Consider the following 24,997-nt stretch of genomic DNA (forward strand, 5'->3'; position numbering starts at 1 on the left):
AGGGGTGTACAGGATATGATAGTACTACATGAAAAAAATTACATCATTACTAACTTCCTATCTACAATTTTCCTCCAAATCAGTCTGTTATTTGTCAAGACTCCAACATTATCAGATCTTATATATTTATCGTCTAAGGCACTTTGTACCGTGTAAATCCACCTATATCTTGGTCTTCCTCTGGGTCGTTTTGCTGCCAACCTGGCAGAGAACTTGTTTTGCTAATCTTTCTTCGCCCATTCTGTTTAAGTGACCATACCACTTGAGATTAGCTCTGCTAACGCCTTCCTGGATGTTGACAATGTCAAGTTCTTTCCTAATATCCTCGTTTTTAATATGATATTGCCATTGATGCCATCTGTTCACGCTTCTAAATCTTTCTCAGGACTCTCATATCTGCGGTCTCTGGTCTTTGGTCAAGTGTTTTACTTCTGACCCAGCTCTCAGATCCATAAGTTAAAACTGGCTTGAACACATTCTTGTATACAGCTAATTTAGTGTTCTGACTAATTTCTCTCTTATTCCATATGAATTTATTCAGTTGACTTCCTACCATACCAGCTTTACTGATTCTGTTGCCTATTTCTATATTTAATTTACCATCTTCAGTAAAAATCGTGCCTAAGTAGCTGAAATGTTTTACTTGTTCCACATGTTCTCCATTCACAACACAGTTGACATTTTCAACGATTCTGCCTATTTTCATTGTCTTTGTCTTTTTATTGCTGACCTTCAATACCATATCTATTTCAACAGTTATTCAATTTAGTCAGAGAACCTTGCAGATTTGTAGTGGATTTATTTAGAAGCATAACATCATCCACATAAAGCAAAGATCTGACCTTAACATCTCCAAATTTTGATATCATGTTTAATACCACTTTCCTTCATAATGTGATCCATCTTCGTCCTTCTGTCCAGGCTTTCTGAACTATGCAGTGCAGCCATTGTAAGACTTTTATATCACCATACTTCAGCATTTCTGGTCGAATATCATCTACTCCTGCTGCCTTTCCACATTTCAAGCCTTTGATGGCTTCAAGTATGGATATGTATTCCTGACTGCATGCCTGGTCAGTGTTTTTTACCACTGTGCTGTCATCACTACTTGTTTCATTTAGCAGTTTTTCAAAGTAATTACTCCATACTGCAAGGATATCTTTTTCTCCTGTTTTCATGTCGCCTTTATCATCTCTAACTTGTTTTACAGCACTCTTTCCTCCATTCCCAAGCTTCTTCAACAACCGCCAGCATATTTTGCCACCTTCTTGATATTTATTTTCTATATTCTTGCCAAAGTCCTCCCATGACTTTGGCTTAAACTAGCTAAAACTTTAGCTAGTTTTACACAGTATTTAGCATTCTTGCATTTGTCTCTGTATTCTTTAAGAGCACAAGCTAACTTATTTGCCAGGAACTTTTGATATGCTTTCTTCTTTTCCTTCGCTGCCTCTTTAACTTCCTGTGTCCACCATGGAGTTCTAGTTTTTCTATCCTTTCAGACAACTTCACCACATGCTTCTCTAGCAGAATCAATAATGGCTTTCTTCAAGGCTTGCCACTGAATCTCCAAGGTTTGATTCCTGTTCTCACACTCTTTTATTTTTTCTTCAATAATCTTTGTGTATTTTAGTCTACAGTTCACATCTGAGACATGCTCAACTTTTATTCGCTTTAAAACTTTCTTACATGTTATTCTTTTCAATATGAAATTCAATTTTATCCTGATCAAGACTAAATAGTGATCACTTCCAATTTCAAATCCTCTGTACACTCTGGTGTCCTGCACCAGGGAGAAAACATCATTATCAACAATAACATAGTCAATGAGACTTTTTTAATTCCTTGCCTCTTCTCTCCATGTGAATTTGTGCACATTTTTATGTTGGAACATGGTGTTAGTAATAACCAGTCCATGTCCTGAGCAGAAATCCAACAGATATTTGCCATTATTATTAGCTTTGCTCTTTTCTCCAAATTTTCCCAAAATATTTTTATGTGTCTCACAATCATTTCCTACTCTGCTATTTAGATCCCCAACAAGGACCAACTTTTCCTTTTTCATTGTGTCAGTTGCTTTCTCTAAATTATTAAAAAATTCCTCCACTTCTACCTTAGTAGAACCTTCTGTGGGACCATAGGCACAAATAAGTCTCAATGTCCAGTTCCCCATTCTCATATTTGCCCACATTACTCTACTTGAGACTGACTGCCATTCAAGAAGATTAGCCTCATATTTTGTGTTGAATACTATGGCTACTCCTTCTTTTCCTTGATTGTCATTGCCTGAATATAACATTTTGTATTTATTGCTCAGAATTTTTATTTATTTTTTAAACATTTTGTCATCAGAATTACGCTATTAGAGAATATTCGGCAACGTTTGCGAACTCGTGCGAAACCACTTTCATCACCAGAATAGATAGTCAGCACATCAGATCTGTATGGTAAAGGCAATGGTTCTTCACAAACAGAATTAGCTTCACCCTCATTCTGTGCTGATTTTTTTCTTCTGACAATGAAATCCTGAAATCCGTGATTAAACTTTGCGATGATGATTTTACTATTTTTTTATACAGCTCGCGATATCCAGACATACAGTTCTTCAGCTGACGTTGGAATTTAAAGGCTCATTCAGAATTTGTGTCATTAACAAGAAAATGATTTTCCAATTTATTGCACAGGTTTTTCTTTTGCTTCACTATCCTTTTCACGATCTTCGACGATATCTAAACTTAATCAATATCCAATAATATCATCATCACTTAAGGCATTATCCACAAGCAAATTCGTCTAAATGTATCAAAACCTTCTCCACCAATTTCCTGTGCCAAAGTAATAATTTCAGCTGATAATGTAGATGTTCGCATGGTTGCACTATTTGCAAACCATCCAGGCCAAGCTACTTTCAGCAGGCATTTAAAGTTTGTGGTCTTATTTCAGCGATAGCAGATGCAACATGATTTGAGCAGTTCAAAATAGAAAACTTTTTTCCAAACGTCAATTACTGTTAATGATTCATTTTCTAGTTTATCCAATATAAATTGAAAAGTGTGCTTAACGTAATATTTTTTAAAAGTAGCAATTATGCCTTCATCTAATGGCTGAATAAAGCTTGTTGTATTGGGTGGAAAAAAACAATACCTGCACATTTGTTTTAGATCTTTGCCTTTTAGAGCACGTGGTCTTAGAAATCTATTTACTAGAAGGGGTTTCAACATTCAATCTCCTGATCCATTGCTACAAAGTATCAATGTTACTCGATCTTTGCTTGCTTTAAACCCACTTGCTTTTTTTTTTTTCAGACTTTGCGATGTATGTTCGACTAGGCATTTTCTTCCAAAAAAATCCTGTTTCGTCAGCGTTAAACACTCGATCAGGACATTATCCACCATCTTCAATAATTTTGACTAACTTCTCTTTTAAATTTTTGGCTGCTTCTTCATCTGCTGCTGCAACCGCGCTTGTAGTCTTCACGTTATGAAGTGCATTCCTTTTTAAAAACCTGGTTAACAATCCTTTGCTAGCCGAAAATTCTTTATCAGCCTTGGAAGTGGAAGTAGACAGCTCCGAGCTTTTTGTTTAATTAAACAACCACTTATAGGAATTCTTCTTTGAGTTAATTCTTCAATCCAAATTATGAGCGCTCGTTCCGTTTTTTTTCTAATAAAGCATCTCTTGAGTACGATGATAATTTGGCACTTAGTTTTGTGCCAGAAATGACAGATTTTCTATTGCAACTTCATTCTTTTTAATTGCTCTTATAGTCGATTCGCCTAAATTAAAATGTTAACCAATCGCCGTAGATCCTTCTCCTTTTGCTAAGCGATCTAAAATTGCAATTTTCATTTCCAAAGAAAAGCAATTTCTTTGGTGCTTTTTTTTCTCCATTGGGCCAAATTAAATCTTTAAAATAAAAATTAGCAAAATTTAGACTTTCAATAATGAAAAGACAAATACTTACTCACATGCAAAATTAAACTTCAAGGACACTCACTGCTTACACGTTACGGCAGAATGTGCTGCAACACGCTGTTCATTATGTACAACAGTATATAAGTTTTGAAGTTATGCACCGCATAACTTCAAATCAGCATAAAAAGAAACCTGAGTGTGTGTGTGTGTGTGTGTGTGTGTGTGTGTACAATCTGGATGGGTTTCCAGATTATGTAAAAAAATAAATAAAAAATGATTGAAAATTCTAACCTACCCATGGTATAATGTACTATATAGTAGGAGTCACAAAAAATCTGAAGATATCATCATTGTCATCAATAACATAATAAGATTTTTGTTTTGTTCATGCTTTTATCAAGTAAATTTCTTCACATTTTTATGATGATACAGTGGTATGCATGGGCATCCACGGGGGGGGACACGGCACTTGCCACCTCCCGGAAAAATTCCACAAATTATGATCGTAAAAGTGATTGAGATATGTGACCTTACACCCTCGACTATGGGATGCTTTGTCTGTCTTAAAATTTTATTAAGACAGACAAAGGCCAGTTTCGGCCCTCGGTTACCATAGAACACGTGTTTCATCTATTGCAGCAATAAAACACGTGTGCCTGTTTTTGGTTCATCTTTTTCTGATTTGTGAAAAAAAAATTGTGAATAGTGACCAGTTCGTTTGCCCTCTGTGTCTAGTGAGTCACTAAGTAAGGCGTGATTTGTAAATTTATAGTGAAATAAATTTAAAAAGAAAAACACATTTTTAAAAGGGAAGTGCATGTAATTTAATATTAATTTACTTGTTAGTTTTATGATTTTTTTGCTTTTAAACTGAAATAATTTAATTTAGGAATTTGGGATTATTTAATTAGTTGATTTTTAATGAAATTTCAGTTTCATTCCAAGAATATTCTAAAAATAGATAAAATAAAGTTCCAAAACAACATCAAAAGAATAAGCAAAAAATATAATTTACAATATTTAGAAATAGAGGCAACAATGTGGTATGAAAAATGAACAAATTTTCCTTCGACTGATATTCCCCAAACTTTGCAACTATTTCCCTTCTATTAATTTGGCAATAACTATTGGTATGACGTTACTTGTTACGACCTGTACCACTGAAAGAAGTTTCACACCTTGATACGTGTGAAAGCATGGTTAAGGTCCAATATCTCAGAAACATGCTCATCAGGTTTATGCATGATTAGCATGCACAGGAACTAGAAGAGGAAGCGGTAAAGAAGAAATTTATTCAAAATGGTTTGCAAGTGATAGATGGAGAATATCGTATAAGAATAATTCTTATACGATACATGATTATTGAAACATCATCCATCTATATATATATATATATATATATATTGATTCTTGTTTCCTTTATATTGTAAATTTATATACGTTATGTATGCGTACTGATTTGTATGTTTGCATACAAATCAAACTATGTATATAATACAGTATTGCATCAATACAAAAAACATTGTGTTTTTGTATTGAAGCAATACTGTATTCTCTAATCTACTTGTGAAAAAAATAAATAAAAAATAAAAATCTATTGATGTAATTACTGTCTCCAAGCTTTGCCCCCCACCCCCAGAAAATTTTCTGTGGATGCCCATGGTGGTATGTATAACTAGCCTGTCCTGAGATGCTTGCCATTATTCTTAGTACTGCCCTTTACTCCAATTTTTTTCACATTTCTAGATGTGTGGGATTCATTTTCTATTCTATCAAGTTCAAGCAGGAAAAAACGAACTGAAAGATGATGCCTGAAAACAGAACACAAAACTGTGTATCTTATATACAAATAAATATAAATAAGTTACACAGTCATGAAGCTTAAAGCCATTTAAATTGCCTTGTTTTATCCATAATTGAAATTATATTCTTGTTTAACGCAGTACAGTATAACAAATACTAGCAAAAGGAAGTGGTCAGCAGTAAATAATCATTTCAACAAGTGTGTTTTGTGTACCTAAATTCTTAAATATGAAAGCAATATGTAACATTAGTAATGAAATTTGACTGTGGGAAAATGCAAAACTATACGTAATATTTTGAGGAGTGGATTGAAATACATTAAACAATAAATATCATCATCAATTTCTTGATATGTATCCCAAAGGGGTTTTCAGGTTACTATGACAGCATTATATGATTAAGTTTATATTACTATTAATCTCTTATCAGCAATTTTCCTCCAAATCAAATCTATTACTTGTGAGCACCCCAATACTCAAAAGTGCTTTAGAAGCACAAAATGTTAAATATGACCAAATCAATCCACCTAAAACCTTGGTCTTCCTCTGGATCTCTTTCTTGCCATCTTGGATTAAATGCCTGTTTTGCTAACCTTTCTTCACATTCTATTTAAGTGGTCATACCATCTTAGATTAGATCTGCTAACACATTCTTGAATGCTAATAATGTCAAGTTTCTTTTTAATATCTTCATTTTTAATATGATTCTGTCATTGATGCCATCAGTTCATCCCCTAATTTTTCTCAGAACCCTCATATCTGTGGTCTCTAGTGCTTTATTTCTAACCCAACTCTCAGATCCTTAAACTTAAAACGGGTTTGAACACTGTCTTGTATACTGCTTTTTGGCTAATTTTCTCTTATTCTATAAAAGAATTATTCAGCTGACTAACCACAATACAAACTGCGCCTATTCTGTTGTCTATTTCCAGATTTAATCTGCCATTTTCACTAAAAAGTGTGCCTAAATAGCTGAAATATTTTACTTGTTCTATAGGATTTCCATTCAGAATACAGCTGAAGTTTTCTATGCTATTTTTTTAAACCTATTTTCATAGTTTTGGTCTTTTTATTGCTGATTTTCATGCCAAATTTGTTACAGCTGTTATTCAATTTAGTAAGTCCTGCACTCATCTTAATTCTCTCAAAAACAATGGAGAATGTTTTTTTTTTACTACCCGAGGCACACCACTTTATTAGTGAGCACGAATATAGATTCTATTACTACTACTACTGCCTCACACCAGATGTTTTAGCAATTCTCCTTACATCTGGAGACAAACATGGAAAAATCTGGAGAAATTCACACAGTCACTTTTGACATCAAGGCATCTGATTAGGTCTGACACAGAGATCTCCTTACCAAACAACTCTTTTATGATCTGTCTTTTGCCCTTTGGAAATGTGCTACAAGTTTTCTCTCTAGTAATTCACATGTTAGGGGTGCATAGCTCTCTACCCCCTTCACATTTCCCTATCAATGCCCAATGGACATTTTTGGTAGCATTAATGCTACCAAAAAAGTCCTATATTATTCCCAAGAAGAAAATATCACTTCACTTCTCCTTACTTTTGATAATGTTCAGATCTCCAGTCAAGATTACATTTCTCTTCTTGGGATAATATGCACACATAACCTCCTTACACTAAAAGAAAAAAATTGTCCTTTTCACTAAACATTGCATCTCACTTATATAACTCCTAATGCTATATAAATTTCAAAACGGCATAGCCGAAGTACACTCTTCTCAAATAGGAGTAGTGTACTCTTACTAAAAATGCTTGATGATAACCAGAAGAGTGCAGTCTGTTTATTATATGACCCCATTCTCAGAGCCATTCTGAGCACTTTCTGTTTTTGGATTATGCCCCCCCCCCCCCTAGGTATTTGCATGGATGCTATACTGAATGAACTAGCTACTGTTACTTCTACCCTTTACAAGTATGTAAAAACACAAGCAACAGCTGGTCAACATCCATACTCAGTTCAACTTCCAGAAATTTATTAAATCAAACTCTCACCTTCCTCTTTCATTCTGTCTACTTCTATTTTCTGGAACAACCTTTCTTTGGAGAGGAATGAGGTGAAGGTGATGGAATGCAGTTCAATAGTAGACTTTTATCATAATCTTTTTTTGGAATACATTGGATGCACGATTGCCAGGATAAGTGCCAGACGAATATAAAAGGGTAAAGATATATAGGACAGGTATTTGTATGTATTTGTGAAGAATTAAAATTTCTGATATTGGCCTTTTCAAAGGGTTTGAATTTGCTGGACATATACAGGACAGGTATTTGTTCTGGAGGCATAAATGGCTGATCACAACTATGGGACCAGAAGACCTTTGGTCATTTAAAATTCTTTTTGTCTTTTGGATGAAAAACTACAGGAGGTATATAGTGTAGGTTTCTGGCAAAGCAGGAGGTCGGCTTTACCTTGAGGTAATGTACCAGGTATAATCTGTGAGAGAGAGAGAGAGAGAGAGAAAAGCACAGGCAAAGAGATGTTACATTTGATGGCAAGGGACCTGAAAGCACAATTGTTTTTCAATAGGAGGAGGAGAATTTTCTGCTGTTAGAAGTTTTTCCATACAAAATAGGTTAATTAGATACAAAATAAGTTATAATACACAAATTACATTCTTGTTTTAATCTTTTATCCAAACATAAGCAAAGTTTGCACATGAAGTACCTAAAGTACTTCATGTGCAAACAATAGTCTACTATTGTAGAGACTGCTAACTTCATATCAATCTTCAAGTATCCAAGAATGCAAAGAATGCTTCCTTTTGGATGTGTATATCGCTATGCATTATGGAAAGGGTCACCGTCCATATAGGTATCAACCTTTAGTAAATTCTTGTTCTATACCCAGGAAGACAATGAGATTAAATCAATTCAGAAGTCATATTTTCCACATAAAAGTATAAAATGGTACATCACCACATTAACAAAATGTATCTGTATCAGAGAAAGTTGTAGGAAGATTTTCTAAAACAAAAGCGTAATTTCTTGTGTATTATAATTTTATTTTGTAACAAGCAGGATTTTAATATGGTGATACATATTTTTGCTCCATTTATATGGAAAATGACTTCTGTATTGATCAGACATCAATAAAGGCTGAAACTAGTCTGAGTGATGGCCTTCTCATAATACATAGCAATATATATGTCTGAAAGGAAATGTGCTTTGTACTATGGAATAAAAAACAGAAACAACTCAAGTAACATCAACAGTCTCTATGTACAAGTAGACCAGTTGTGAAGAATTAAAATTTCTGATATTGACCTTTTCAAAGGGTTTAAATTTGCTGGCAACTATTTTGTGTATGTTGCATCCTTCAGCATAGACTTTGGATGAAGTTCAAGACACATATGCATTAAACTATGAGAATGTTAAAAAATATATTTTCAGGTTTCTGGTAATATATTTAGAAGATTTTAAAATAAAAATCAATTTTAACTACTCACCGTGATCAGTAAAGTTAAATAATGGAGGCAGCTCACGGCCGCTTGGTAATCTAGCGCCTGGTTCTCTAAGATCATCAAAAAAAGCATGCGCACAAGCTTGAAGAGGAGTAATGCGGGCAGATGGGGTATATTCCAATAGTCTTGATACTAAATCTATCGCTTCTGAAGGAGTACGAGCTCGAAATACCTATCAAATAATATAGATTATCAGTTACGAGAACACTGAAGTCGGTTATTCTAAATTGTGCTACGGCTGTTTTATTTTCCAATAAAGAATAACGATAACACCAATATCTGAATTTAAAAAAAGTCACTCAGAATTTTTTATTATTTTTTTTTCAATATGAAATTCAAGAAAGTATAAAAGGTGACAGACAGACTTTGGCCTTCACATGAATCACCACAGGACAATCTATATACTTTAGATCAGGGATGACTTGATCTCCCACTCAAATTAGTATCTATTGCAATTAGACAGATATGTACTTGTCTCTGCTTTCAATCTGAAATCAACTTGTAAATAGTTTCGATTATGCTAAATATAACTAACTTTTTATTATACTGATGATATAGCAAAAAGTATTTTTGCTGTTGAAAAATACAAAAACATTAACACACACACACACATCAGAATATTGAGCTTAAAATGCTTCTATTTAGCATAATTAAGCACTAAATACTGAGGATATCATAGGTCCATCATTATTTTATAGTCAAAGCTGAGAGTACCAAAGTTTATAGAGAGGTTATAAGAATATAATCTTTGGCATCAGAGTTGCTCAAGTTTCACTACTTAAAAGATAGGAACTCTATCCAGGAGCCCATATATTTGTCTTTTACTAGTGCTTCTAATTGTCCGTGCGGTTAGCCTAGTGGCTTTGCGCTTCGCAACCATATGACTGGGGAAGGAGTGTCCCGGGGTGCGATTCCCGTCGAAGACGTGAGGAATTTGAGGATTTTCCTCAGCCATAGCCAAGTTAGCCGGTCTTGGGCGCGGGCAGTAGGGTTTTTCCGTCAGTTTATCTGGTGTTTTTCATCCCTCAAGCAGGCAAACTGGCCCGCGAACATATGCCTCTACAGCCAAAAATATATCCCCCCCCAGTGGCAGACTAGGCGACATGTCGGTTGGGAGTGGTACTAACAAGTAGTCGCATCTAAGTAACACGCGGACCCTGCAGAGGAAGCGGGAATAACACGTAGTGAAAGAAGAAGAAGACGACTAGTGCCTCTAATTAAGGTTTCTGGCATTACAATTATGCAATAACAGACAGCTCCCTTGCGAATAATATAACTTTCTAACAAGGAATTATTAGGTATTGAACAGAGATTTTTGGCCTGGTCTTTGATGACAACTAAATGTTCAAAACAGTTGTCAGGAGTGAAACCTCAATGAAAAGCGCAAATCAGAAATGAATATCACAAGTTCAGGAAAAAACTTAAATGCTGAAGCTTATATTCTTATAAGCTCCTTGGTAAACTTTATAACTCTTTGTTGATCCATAATGATGGATCTCTAATCTTCAGTATTCACTAATACATGTTGTTACTTTCTTTTTCTTGTCACTTTTTTCTAATAATAATAAAAAAAAATGACACCAAAGAATTTTTTTATTTGATATATGGTACTATTATGAACGTAACAGACTATGAATGAAAGATGAATCCATATTCTTCAATAACCTTTAAACTTTCTGAGAGAGTTCCCCCATTATTTCCTGAGGTTTCTAGCCTAGCCGCAAGAACAAACAAATGCCCATGAAACATAGATAGATACCATCTTCTGGTAATGCAGACAGTTATATATGATAGACATAATCTGAGGCTTAACTGTTGATTAGTATCCATAATGTTTCTGTAATGAAACACATGCTGAATTAAAAAAATGTTTCACGCATTCCAAGATGGTTGATGTTCATAACAATCACCATCTTCATCAATAATGCCTATTCATCTGTAACTGATCTACTTGTACTACCAAATAATCATTTGGTGTCAAGCATTTCTCTTGTATACATGGAGCATCTCTCTCCCTCAGGAAAGGCTGTAAATCTAGAACACATTAGTACCATTTAAGGCTTAGCTTCTCAGAATTTCAATTAATTAGTCAAAAGAGTTTCTCTTTGCATTTTCATTTCTATTTGACCAAATATGCTGATTCATGTAACATGTATCATTCCTGATAGGAAAATCAATGCCATGGACTCAAGTGGGAAGGGGAAGGTATCTTGAGCAATTATTTGAATTATCGCAATATTTATTATTATTAGCATTTGGTGCATGCAGTACTAGTGAAAAACATGATCATAAGTATAAAAATTATAATGGCAAATCTAAGCTTCTGATTATATTCAATGAGAATAATACAACTTGGAGAAAGTTGGACCAGTCACTGTTATTCAGTGATGATGTGACAAATTGTTTAGAATCACTATAGTCACATTGAGGAGAAAGATGATTTCCGCACTTGACTAGCAAGTCTGCACATATTCTATGGTCCATGTGAATCCTGTTCAGAATCATGTCTTACGGAGAATGTCAGGAACGGGAATTTGGTTATTAATACCCACATTTGTAGTTGAGGATCGCCAGTGTTTGTATCTCACCATCTTTGCTCATTCTTATCTGGGGATAAAATTATTTAACTAAAATTTCTTCTTCATATATGAGTGGTTGCCTAGATTTTAATTGAGTGACTCAAGTCTGGAATGTCCTGGTGTGCACAGGGAGAGGAGGATTATTATTTATTTTCTTATACTCTTATAGGAGAAAACAGCAGATCTTTAAAGGTGTGATGGTAAGATGTTTCACAAGGCAGGAAGCCAGTGAGTCTTTGTTGATCTGACTGCACCAGATACAAGCAGCAGGGTGTTATTAAGCTAGGTGTTGATGAGCTTCATATGAGACCTGTTGAGCCAAACAGAGGAACAGGATTTGGCTACAGAAGATCAAAGATAATATATATATATATATATATGGTCTCCTGAGAGTTTGTCTTTTAAGCAGTGCAAGCCCAAGAAACTCAAATGTTGAAGATTATATTCAACATTACAACAATTAATATCGTATTGCAAGAGGAAGAAATAAACATATATTCATGTGAAAGGGTTGAATACTAAGAAATATCTTAATATCCTAAATAATAATACAGATCAAAATAAAGGCTTTCTACTTTCTCACACAGCCATTCAAATATAAAAATGAACAAAAGCAATTTAAGCCGATGTGTAAATCTGTCATCCCATACACTAGAGGTCACATCAGTGCAGTGTGTGGGATGCAGATGAGGACTGAGATAGAAGTATTTTTTTTTTTTTTTTTGAAAAGCTACAAGTTATAATAGTTTGAGAATGAGGAAGGCTGTTCCAGAGGTGGATGGAATAAAAGAGGAAAAACAGGTTCAGTGTGTTTGCAGTTACACAGTAAAGGAACTGGGCAGCTGTGGCTCTTGCATTAACAGGTGCAACTGAAAGTAAAGGAACGATAGTTGGCAATTCATTGTAGCAGTGACCATGGAAATTCCAATAGAATAGATATAATGCTGAAACACTGCATCTGTGAGATAGAGGTTGAAAGTGAACCTGTAAAAGAGGGATCATCAGCGAACATAATTGCTCACTTCTGAACAGCATCAAGGATTTTAAGGGAAGTTTTAGATGCGCCACCCCAAACATGTGAGCAGTCTTCTAAGCATGGGTAGATTTGGGATTTGTATATAGTTAGGAGTTGGTTAGGTGTAAAATAGCCTTTTGAACAAAAGGGAATGCCCAGTTTCTTGGATGCTGAGGATGTTATTGATGTGATGTGTTTATGCAAGGAGAGACTGGAGATAAACACTACTCCAAGAAGAGAGAGAGCTGATCTTGTTTGGTGAAATGGGTATTACCGAGGCAGTAATAATCTGAACCAGTGCCCTCGCCAGCTACGTCTTGTTCTCTGTAAACTCTGATGAAGGCCGCCAGCACCAAATAGACTGGGATCAAACTTCTAATATTCACAAATGTTATGATGAACTTGAAAAACATATTCTGGAGTCAAAAGAAATCACCCTTGATTCTACCCACATCAATAACAACCTTAACTACAATTTGACAGATTTGCATAGCTCTGCTGTTCAGTGCTGGCGTTCTCATGAGATCATGCACATGCGTATAAATGTAGCTAGAACTGAAGCAAGACTTCAATTTGAACTTAACTGTAGTTTTTTTTGAACAGCTCTGTTGTTGTTGTTAGTGTGTAATGCTTCTGTCAGTCGTTTTTGTATATATCTTTGTACTTTGACACCTGACGAGGTTGACTTACCAACAAAACTAGTTGTGTCCCTATTAAACTGTTATTCTTAATTATCTCGGGTGTGTAAGTCATTAAAATTATTGAACACACACATATATGTCTAAAAACATCACAAGGCAACATGGGTGTGTAAAATCATGTATAAAAGGAATTTTATTTAAAAACATCTTATATACAGATTTTACTAGTAAACTTAATTCCACTGAAAATACTTGTGTTTTGATAGAAAAATTTAATGTTAATTGAATTGGAAATAACATTTTTTTGAAGTTATTGAATATTGTAAAATCAAAGGATTTTGTATAAGAACAAAGGAAATTACATATGAGGTTAATTGTGTCTAAGTATACCTCTAGTCAACTAAAATTCCAGACAGATTAAGGGATTATCATGACCTGAGGCCAATGAAAACGTGAAGGTCGACATTGCACCGGGGTTTCCCATCTAAATGCACCGATCAACGAGGGTGATGGGTGGATAACATCAGGGTACTTAGACGACTACGACGTAAGAAAAATGAAGGTCATCGGAACCACATATATAGGAGTTTGCTACATCAAGACTGGCTTGCTTGGTTTAGTCTGTTCCTGGGTGTTCAGACTCATGATGGTATAAAGGTTACCGTAAGCCGAGGAGTACAGAAGAAAGTACGATGTTCATTGATGGCAACTGAGCTTCACTAGAATCGTGGGTGATGAATTGTTATCCTATTCGAAGACCTGTATTCAAGAAGCAAAGGCCAGGAGAACGATGCAACTAAAGTATGTTGTATTAGGAGGAAACAGATGCCGAACTTCCAAGCCATAGGAATTCGATTGTCCGCTGATAACAAGGAAAGAGTCTTGCAAATTACGAAAAGAATGTCCGAGTGCAGTGATGAGGCTTAACGGGAATAAGAAGAGATAATCACATGAATCAGCTAGAGAGGACCAGACTACAACAAAAATAAGAACTTTCCATTATTTAGTCAGAAAGACAACTTAGATTATGACGGTGGTTTAATTTGATGGAATTGATTTAAAATTAGTGTTGCAGGACTTTAGGCCTTGAGCAAAGAATTGGATTAATTTACTCTATGTAAGAGAAAGCCTAGCTGAGTCGTATAGTGAACCTACTTGAGTTTATTGTTGCAGTTATTCCTTAAACCTGATTTTTTATATGTTGATGATCTGAATATATGTAAGGTTAAGAAGGGGGGGGGGGTAAAATTCTGGACACACAGTCTTGCTAAGATTCGGATGATTGTGAGACATGAATGCATATCTTGTATTGAGTTGCAAGATAAAGCGTATATGCTAGATTTAAATGAAATTAATATATGTCATTTGTGTATTTGTTGCTTAGTGATGAATAAATTGTTTTCTTGCCAAAATAACTTGCCTGATTTCCATTTAAAATTAGTGTTTCAGGAATTTTGGGCCATGAGCAAAGAATTGGATTAATTTACTCTATGTAAGAGAAAGCTCAGCTGAGTTGTATAGTGAATCTACTTGTATATATGTCATTTGTGTATTTGTTGCTTAGTGATGAATAAATTGTTTTCTTGCCAAAATAACTTGCCTGATTTCTAATTAAAATGAAAAGCCAAATGGCTAGTTTTCTGGCAACTTAATAGAAATTAAGCGGATAAAAATCCTATGTTAACATAGGATTTTTACCCACTTAATTGCCTGATTTCTATTTCCAATGCACTACTCATAAAATTGAACCTATGTTTCTTGAAGTAGATATTGCCATGACTGCAGAGTAAGAAATATATATATATATTTTGATATAGAGATAAGTTGGTGTGTCATACTGGGTGTTCTATTCTTCGGAGGAAGATACTTCTCTTATCCTAGGATTTTGGTGGCGCAGCTAAGTATCAAACAAATTTTCCAAAATCTAAATTAGAATAAACACCAGTAAATCAGACAAAGAGATTGGCTCCAGCGCGAGGCTTCTTTGTTCTTGACGTCTTGCACAAGCAAGCCTTACCATTTGCGGCCACAAGATGAAAGTAACGTAATTGACGAAGTAACAATAAGATTCAATTGAAAGTTAAACAGAGAAAGTTAACAGTACATTAACTAAGAATAAACAATGCCAGTGTAAAAATATGTTTATTCTTAGTGAATATGCGAATCTTGGCAGGACTATGTGTCCAGAATTTTACCCCGCCCTTCTTAACTTTACATATATTCAGACCATCAACATATAAAAAATCAGGTTTAAGGAATAACTGCAACAATAAACTCAATTAGATTCACTATACAACTCAGCTAGGCTTTCTCTTACATACAGAAATTAATCCAATTCTTTGCTCAAGGCCTAAAGTCCTGCAACACTAATTTTAAATCAATTCCGTCAAATTAAACCACTCATAATTTAAGTTGTCTTTCTGACTAAATAATGGAAAGTTCTTACTTTTGCTGTAGTCTGGTCCCCTCTAGCTGATTCATGCAATTATCTCTTCTTATTGCCGTCAGGCCTCGTCACTGCACTAGGACATCCTTTTCGTAATTTGCAAGACTCCTTCCTTGTTATCAGCAGACAATCGAATTCCTGTGGCTTGGAAGTTTGGCATTTGGTTCCTCCTAATGCGACGTACTTTAGTTGCATCGTTCTCCTGGCCTTTGCTTCTTGAATACAGGTTCCGAATAGGATAACAATTCATCACCCATGATTCTAGTGAAGCTCAGCTGCCGTTAACTAAACATCGTACTTTCTTCTGTACTCCTCAGTTTACAGCAACCTTTATACCGTCATGAGTCCGAACTCTCTCTCGCCGGAACTCCACGTAACTTCCTGCCCCACAAACGGAAACTCCACTTCGGAACGTACTCGAACTCCCAGGAACAGACTAAACCAAGCAAGCCAGTCTCAACGTAGCAAATTCCTATATATGTGGTTCCGATGACCTTCATTTTTCTTACGTCGTAGTCGTCTGAGTACCCTGATGTTATGCACCTGTCACCCTCATCGATCGGTGCATTTAGACGGGAAACCCCCGTGCAATGTCGACCTTCGCGTTTGCATTGGCCTCAGGTCATGACTTGATAAAAAATCAAACAGACCAAACAATGATAAAATGAAAATGGAGAGGATCCCCCACACCAGATGTAAAAGCAATGAAAGGAGCAAATGCCTATAAATATCATTTTGTGTTAATGGGAAAAGTAAAAATAAGACTGATAGTCATAAAGGAAATGAAAAATAAAAATAAAAGATACAATATAAATTAAATTAACTTAAAAATGTGAAAACTAAAATATAAGAAGTGGAGGTTAAAAATAGATTTCAGGTTCAAAAACAGGCTTCTTCTTAAGGTGCTATCTTCTATCAAAGGTCCGCGACCATCTTGGCGAACAAACTGCGTTCTTGCATTAATTGGAGCAGTTGTGCGCAGCTCTTTCCTGTCCACATCTTGATGTTGTCAAACCATGATATTCTTTTTCTTCCTCTAGTTCCTTTGCCATCAATTCTTCCTACCAAAATAGTTTTAGAAGTTGGTATTTGCTGTTTCTCATGATGCGGCCAAGATATGTTTTTTGTTTCTCGATTATTTGTAAGATCTTTAGCTTTGTCAATGGATTTTAAGACATCTTCATTGGTAATTTTTTCTGTCCATGATATTTTTAGCATTCTTCTGTATAGCCACATCTCAAAGGCTTCAATTTTCTTGATGGTTGTCACCTTCAATATCCATGTTTCAACTCCATAAAGCAGAATAGACCACATGTAGCACTTGGCATCTGACTTCCATGTTTAGGTCTTTATTGCAGAATAGTGTTCTCATTTTCATGAAGGACTGCCGTGCAACTTCAATCCTTGTCTTAATATATATTTCTGGATCCCACCGTTCATTAAGCCAGCAACCAAGATATTTATATCTTGACACTTGATCGATATTTTTCCCATTGAGTGTCAGTTTCATTGATGAGGTTGGATGTTTGCTGATGACCAAGTATTTTGTCTTGTTGATGTTTATATTTATTCCCATTCTTTGGCTTTCTATGTATACTCTGTCAATGAGTTTTTGGAGATCCATAATGTTATCTGTAATTAGCACGGTGTCATCTGCATATCGTAGGTTGTTAACAATCTTTCCATTTGTTGTGATTCCCTGTGGACATTCTTCCAATGCCTTTTTAAAGATTACCTCTGCGTATATGTTGAACAAGAGTGGTGAGAGCATGCATCCTTGTCTCACTCCTCTTTTAATGTTAATATCACTGGTGGTAATTGAATGGTAGCTGACTGATTCCAATACAGATTTCTTATTAGTCTTATGTCTTGTTCGTCCAGCCCTATTTGTTGAAGCACTTCTATTAAGTTAGTGTATCTGACTTTGTCGAATGCTTTTTCAAAATCTATGAAACACATAAAGACAGATTTCTGTTTTTCTATGCATTTTTGTATCAATATTTGGGCACAGAAAAGGGCCGGATCTCTCTAGTACCAAAACCATTCTGAATGAAGGATAATTGGATCCCATTATCCTTTTAGATAATGGGATCCAATTTATTACTGATTTATTGATTTCTTCATCTACTATTACAGCTACACCATGTCGATGCTTGTTCTCATCATTCCAAGAGTAATACATTGTCATATTATCTTGTTGACACTTTCCAGATCCCGGCCATCTTGTCTTGCAAATTCCCAAAATCCAGACGCCCAGTTTCTTCATTTCTCTTGTGGCATTTCTTAATTTGCCAGCTTCATATAGAATTCTGACATTCCAAGCTGCGATTTTAAAAGTGGACACCATTTTGAGCCTGGAAATTCTTTGCACCCCTGTCCCATTTTAGGAACGCCAGGAACTTGGGGACAATTGTAAGAGTTTGCTCGCCATGGTGGTTGTTCTGGAGATAGAGCAGTAGTTTCTCCATTTGCTTTCTGCTGCACAGTATCTCAGATGTACACAACATAATCATATTGCCATCTGCAAATCTCTGATCACAAGCTTTTCCGTCATCATTTGGCTTCAACCTTGTGTGAGTACTGACAATGCTGCTTCCCAATGTCAGGGGCAGTGGCCCCAGCAAGTGCTTATTTAATGGCGGCACTACTCGCCATATCCCTGAGTTGTCATTGGACTTTGTGAGGTTTTAAGTGAGACAGAGTTGCCACTTCTGCTCCCCCATGCCCTGATAGCTCAGCCGCTATTGGTCCACGGCTGCTTATTCGCCAGATTTCTCTGCTTATGTCTACTTCTTCAATACTTGTTGTTAAGATGGCATTCTTTAAGCTATTCCAAAGAGATTCCGCTGAAAGGAATATGAGCCCAAGAGTAATGAAGAAATATGGACAGATATTAAAAAAGTATATCATGGAAGTACAGAAACCATGCTAGGAACAAATAGAGAAAAGGACTGGATATCCTAATATACGAAATTCAAAACTGAATGAAGGAAAGAAATAAAGAAAAAAAATCAATACAAGGAGGAATATAAAAAATTAATACGAGAAAATATCCAAAGAAGAAAATAATGCCAGACTACAAAATAAATATAAAGAAGTGCAAGAAAAGATATGAGAATTTATAAAAAATTGACTAAAAGAAGCAGAAACTGCAGCAAAGAGAAATTATACCAAAATGCTATATAAAATAACAAGGAAATTAGCAGGATAGAAATTAGCAAACTCTTACAAGAGGATATCATTAAAGATAAAGAGAGAGATAAAATAAACAATAACCAGAAGATGGGTGGAACATTTTATAAAAATAATGAATAGAATAAGTTTTGATGAAGACTTTTTGGTGGTTTGTTATAGCTGTGTTTGCTAAAGCAAGAATTGAAATATGGTGAAGGTGAATGAAAGGGAAGGCAAATAAGCAATAGCTTACCACATGGTTCTGTACTGGGAATGTTTGGAGAGGAAATATCCAGTTGCTTGCTCATGATGGTAAAAATTAATAAAAGTGATGTAGAGAGATCCCACAACATGATTTTAAAAAGACTGGTGGTTTGGACAAAGAATAATGGCTGTTGGTTCAACATAACAGTGCAAAACTACAACCAAGTATCATTCACTTATCCTCTTTGCTCCAAGGCACATAAGACTAAGGTTAATTTTCTGTGGTTACCTCTGTGCAACTAATTCTGCTGCTCCTCAGCTCTTCCAATCAGCCATCCTTCTTTCTTTTTTCTGTCATTCTCTGCAAAGTTAGTTCAGACCCTTTTCCCTTCCAGGGTCCATGTCAAAGTTACTCTTAGAATTCCTACCATGTTGATTCTCAGTACATGTTCAATCCATTTCAACATATGTGCTTTTTTATTTCACTTTTTACCCCAGTCTGTTTATATACTTTATCATTTGTTCAATGATGAATTATATTATATGATGACTGCCGAAATAGTTTTAATATTTTACATGAACACTTTGTTTGGAAACTAATTTACCTTCTTGTTCTTTGGTTAATTTCCACATCTCTGATTCATATAATAATACAGCTGTGACATTGTAATTGAAGCTCTTTATTTAAGTTTTATTATTATATTTGGATGATTTCCATATATTACTCAATTTTCCGAAAACAGCATTTGCTTTTATTATATCTTTGCCAGTTCCACCTCCATTTTCTCCTTTTATTATTTTTTATCTTCATTTTTTACTTTTATTATATCTTTGTCAGTATTAATACCATCTCTCAAGTATGTAAAATTTGTAACTTCTTATACCACATGTTGGTCAATTTAAAGTTCTTTCTGGCATTTGCTGGTTTGATACCAGTTTTCCATCAACCCCCCCCCCCCATCACCATCATGACAATCAACATTCATTCTGTTAATCTTTCGTCTCTTATTCTGTTTAACCATATCATGTTACATCAGCTCTGCTCACACATTCTTAAATACCAATGCTGTCAAGTTCCTTTCTACTTCATCTTTAATGTGTTTGCCATGGATGCCACTTGTTACTCTTGTAACTCTTCTCAGAACAACTAACTCTCATATCTGTGGTTCAGCTTATAACAGCTGTTTTATTTCTAACCAAACTTTCATATCCTCAGGTAAAAACTGAAGACTTTCTTTATACTGCTAGTGTGTTGGGTTTTTTTTTAATGAAAGGGTTATAAACCTATCCTGCATCAGCATGTATATGTTGAGCTAATACAGTAGGTGGGCTGTGCATTAAATAATCTGAAAACTCTACTCTAGAGACCAGAGTAAGGTGTTTTACAAGCCATTTAAAGGCTTCCAGTAAACAGCACTTGTCACACAGAAGTTAATGAAGTTCACGCCTAAAGACATTTACAAACATTCATGTTAGCAGTGGAATTTTAACCCAAGTTCTACTGATTGCAAAGTGGAAGCACCATCCAATTATCAAACCAGGCTAGCTAATTTCTCTTGTTTCAATTAATTTATGACCATATCAGCTTAGCTTATTCTCTTATGTTTGCATAATTAATTTAATACATAAAATTTGTGCCTTATTTAATAGCTGAAATGTTTTTTTTCTCCATTGAAAATGTATACTTGCAGATTTTTCATGTCACTTTTTTTTAATTAATTAATTTTTTTTTATTATAGCAGGTACTCAATTTATTTGAAGATCCTGAAGTGGATTTATTTTAGTTTAACATTATTTGTTATAGCTAAAATTTTAGATAGTTTTAGATAGGATAATATCTAAGATTTTGATAAAGTTTAATCTCACTTTCCTTCATAATGTATGGTGAATAACAGTGGAAAAAAGTGTGCACTCTTGTCTTACATCTTATTTTAAAAGAAGCCATCCTTACATCCATCAATGCTAAATGCTCACTTCCCTATTTCATTCTCGTGATTTTTTAGACCTGTCCTGAAGCCAGCTCATTCTTTCCAAACTTTCTTAGCTCTTTTGAAGAATGCCAGCAGTCTTCTAATTAAGATTATACTGGCATAATCTTAATTAGAAGACTCAGAAGAAGGAATTCCACTATAATTATTTCACATCAGTTTTATTTCCCTTCATAGATGAGTATTTATGACAGTTCTACTTCAGTCGTATGAAATTTGGTCTTCTCACCAGGATTCTGAATTTGTAAAACTTTCACAACCTGCATGTTTGAGTATTTCTCATTGGACATCATCTAGTCCAGATGATTTTCCACATTTCACATTTCTGATGGCTTTTTTCTATGCCTGGGGGTATTGATATGTACTCCTGATTTTTTACTGCTCTTGAATATTTCCTAGTGGTGCTTAAGGGCCAAAGATGTACAACTGAAAGGAGACTTCCGCATAGCCTTTAAAGGAATGCGGAGAACCAACCAGGGCTTCTGAACTAATGTCCAATCCAAAATACAAAATGATGGTATAACTTTACAAAATTTCATGCCGGCTGGGGCGTCGCTCAGTTAAACAAGGGACACAGTTGTTTTCGCCAGAGGAACCACAGCGAACAGCGAAAAGTCAGCTACTGAAACTAATCTGAAAACACATCCCAACTCAACATCACCAGAGTTAAAGATCGGTACTATCAACATAAGACTCCTGAATGGCAAAGAAATGGAGCTAGCTGAGGAATTAGATAAGTACCAGACCGACATAATAGGGGTGACTGAAACAAAAACTGGTGAGATCTTTCTGAGCAATAAATAGAAAATGTTATATTCAGGCAATGACAATCAAGGAAAAGAAGGAGTAGCCATTGTATTCGACACAAAATACGAGCTAATCTTCTTGAAAGGTGTCTCAAGTAGAGTAATGTGGGCAAATATGAGCATGGGGAACTGGACAATGAGACTTATTTATGCCTATGATCCCACAGAAGGTTCTCCTAAGGTAGAAGTGGAGGAATTTTTTGAGGCTTTAGAAAAAGCAACTGACACAATGAAAAAGGAAAAGTTGGTCCTTGTTGGGGATCTAAATAGCAGAGTAGGAAATGATTGTCAGACATACAAAAATATTTTGGGAAAATTTGGAGAAAAGAGCAAAGCTAATAATAATGGCAAATAACTGTTGGATTTCTGCTCAGGACATGGACTGGTTATTACTAACACCATGTTCCAAAATAAAAATGTGCAGAAATTCACATGGAGAGAAGAGGCAAGGAATAAGAAAAGACTCATTGACTATGTTATTGTTGATAGTGATGTTTTCTCCATGGTGCAGGACACCAGAGTGTAGAGAGAATTTGAAATTGGAAGTGATCACTATTTAGTCTTGATTAGGATAAAATTGAATTTCATATTGAAAAGAATAACATGTAAGAAAGTTTTAAAGCGAATAAAAGTTGAGCATGTCTCAGATGTGAACTGTAGACTAAAATACACAAAGATTATTGAAGAAAAAATAAAAGAGTTTGAGAACAGGAACCAAATCTTGGAGATATAGTGGCAGGCCTGAAGAAAACCCTGATTGATTCAGCTAGAGTTTAAAAGGATAGAAAAATTAGAACTCCATGGTGAACACAGGAAGTTAAAGAGGCAGTGAAGGAAAAGAAGAAAGCACATCAAAAGTTCCTGGCAAATAAGTCAGCTTGTGCTCTTAGAGAATACAGAGACAAATGTAAGAAAGCGAAACACTGTGTAAAACTAGCTGAACAAAGTCATGGGAGGACTTTGGCAAGAACATAGAAAATAAATAACAAGAAGGTGGCAAAATATTCTGGAGGATGTTGAAGAAGCTTAGGAATGGAGGAAAGAGTGCAATAAAAGGAGTTAGAGATGATAAAGGTGACATGAAAACGGTAGAAAAAGATATCCTTGCAGCATGGAGTAATTAGCTCGACAAATTGCTAAATGAAACAAGCAGTGATAAAAAACACTGACCAGGCATGCAGTCAGGAATACATATCCATACTTGAAGTAGAAAAAGCCATCAAAGGCCTGAAATGTGGAAAGGCAGCAGGAGTAGATGATATTCGACCATAAATGCTGAAGTATGGTGGTATAAAAGTCTTACAGTGGCTGCACTGCATAGTTCAGAATGCCTGGACAGAGAGACGCATTCCCGATGATTGGAGTAGAGCTCTCATAGTACCCATATATAAAAAGAGAAATAAAACTGAATGTGAGAATTACAGAGGTATATCCCTACTGAGTGTTCCTGGTAAGATATATGCAAGTATACTTGAGAAACGGTTGAGAAGAATTGTGGAAGAAAAGCTTGGTGATGAACAAGCTGGATTCAGGTCAAATAGAGGCTGTCAGGATCAGATCTTCGCATTACGGCAAATAGTGGATAAATCAAGGGAATATAAAGATTTGTATTTAAGTTTTGTCGATTTGGAAAAGGCATATGACAAGGTGCTAAGACAGAAGCTATTCAATATGCTACAGTTATATGGTGTCAATGGGACAATATATCAAGCAATACTTAGTCTTTATTTGAGTTGTAAGTCAGCAATTAGAATTGAAAGAAGTACAGGAAGATGGTTTAATGTTAAATCTGGTGTGAGACAAGGATGTACATTATCCCTTCTGTTATTCATTATCTATATGGATCACATTATGAAGGAAAGTGGTACTAAACATGATATCGAAATTGGAGATGTTAATGTCAGCTCTTTGCTTTATGCAGACGATGTTATACTTCTAAATAAATCCGCTTCAAGTCTGCAAGAATCTCTGACTAAATTGAATAACTGTTTTAATAGATATGGTATGGAGGTCAGCAATAAAAAGACAAAGACAATGAAAATAGGCAGAATCACTGAAAATGTCAACTGTGTTGTGAATGGAGAACCTGTGGAACAAGTAAAACATTTCATCTACTTAGCCACGATTTTTAGTGAAGATGGTAAATTAAATATAGAAATATACAACAGAATCTACAAAGCTGGTATGGTAGGAAGTCAATTGAATAAATTCATATGGAATAAGAAAGAAATTAGTCGGAAAACTAAATTAGCTGTATACAAGACAGTGTTCAAACCAGTTTTAACTTATGGATCTGAGAGTCCTGAGAAAGATTAGAGGCATGAACAGATGGCATCAATGGCAATATCATATTAAAAACGAGGATATTAGGAAAGAACTTGACATTGTCGGCATCCAGGAATGCATTAGCAGAGTTAATCTCAGGTGGTATGGTCACTTAAACAGAATGGGCGAGGAAAGATTAGCAAAACAAGTGTTCTCTGCCAGGTTAGCAGGAAAACGACCCAGAGGAAGACCAAGATATAGGTGGATTGATACGGTACAATGTGCCTTAGACCAGTGCTTCCCAAACTTATTGATGTCAGGGCCCCTTTGGAAAAATTAAAATATTTCACGGCCCCTTCGAAAAAAAAACAACATAGACATATATTATTATAATATTTATTGCATTTATATTTAATACAAAACATACACAGCGAATATTGCAAAAATCAAATGCAAACATTACATTTTTAGCATCTTACATACACATTTGACATGGCATATTACCTCATATTTTTATATAGATAGATGTATTGTTATTGTACATTTGCAGTACAAGCACATGAAACGTAAAACGATTAGTAATAAAGAAGACATAAAAGAAGTTTAATAACAATTTAATGTGATGGATGTGTTTCAATACTGCTACATAAAAAGTCAATATCAGGTGAAAT

The 24,997-nt window shown here is 35.2% G+C and overlaps 1 protein-coding gene across 2 annotated transcripts in view; it reads right to left on the minus strand.

The window, feature by feature from the left end:
• The window catches only part of sgg (glycogen synthase kinase 3 beta homolog shaggy), a 259,101-nt gene that overhangs the window by 37,024 nt on the left and 197,080 nt on the right, over positions 1–24,997 (minus strand). For both annotated transcript variants that reach the window (XM_090413205.1, XM_090413206.1), the window contains exon 8: positions 9,194–9,380. In XM_090413205.1, the coding sequence (XP_090269331.1) occupies positions 9,194–9,380 (187 nt within the window). The remainder of the gene's footprint in view (positions 1–9,193; positions 9,381–24,997) is intronic.

This window comes from Typopeltis vanoorti, chromosome 23 (genome assembly GCF_054136105.1).
Source record: "Typopeltis vanoorti isolate ZY-2024b chromosome 23, IOZ_Tvanoo_1.0, whole genome shotgun sequence".
Lineage (NCBI taxonomy): Eukaryota > Metazoa > Arthropoda > Arachnida > Uropygi > Thelyphonidae > Typopeltis > Typopeltis vanoorti.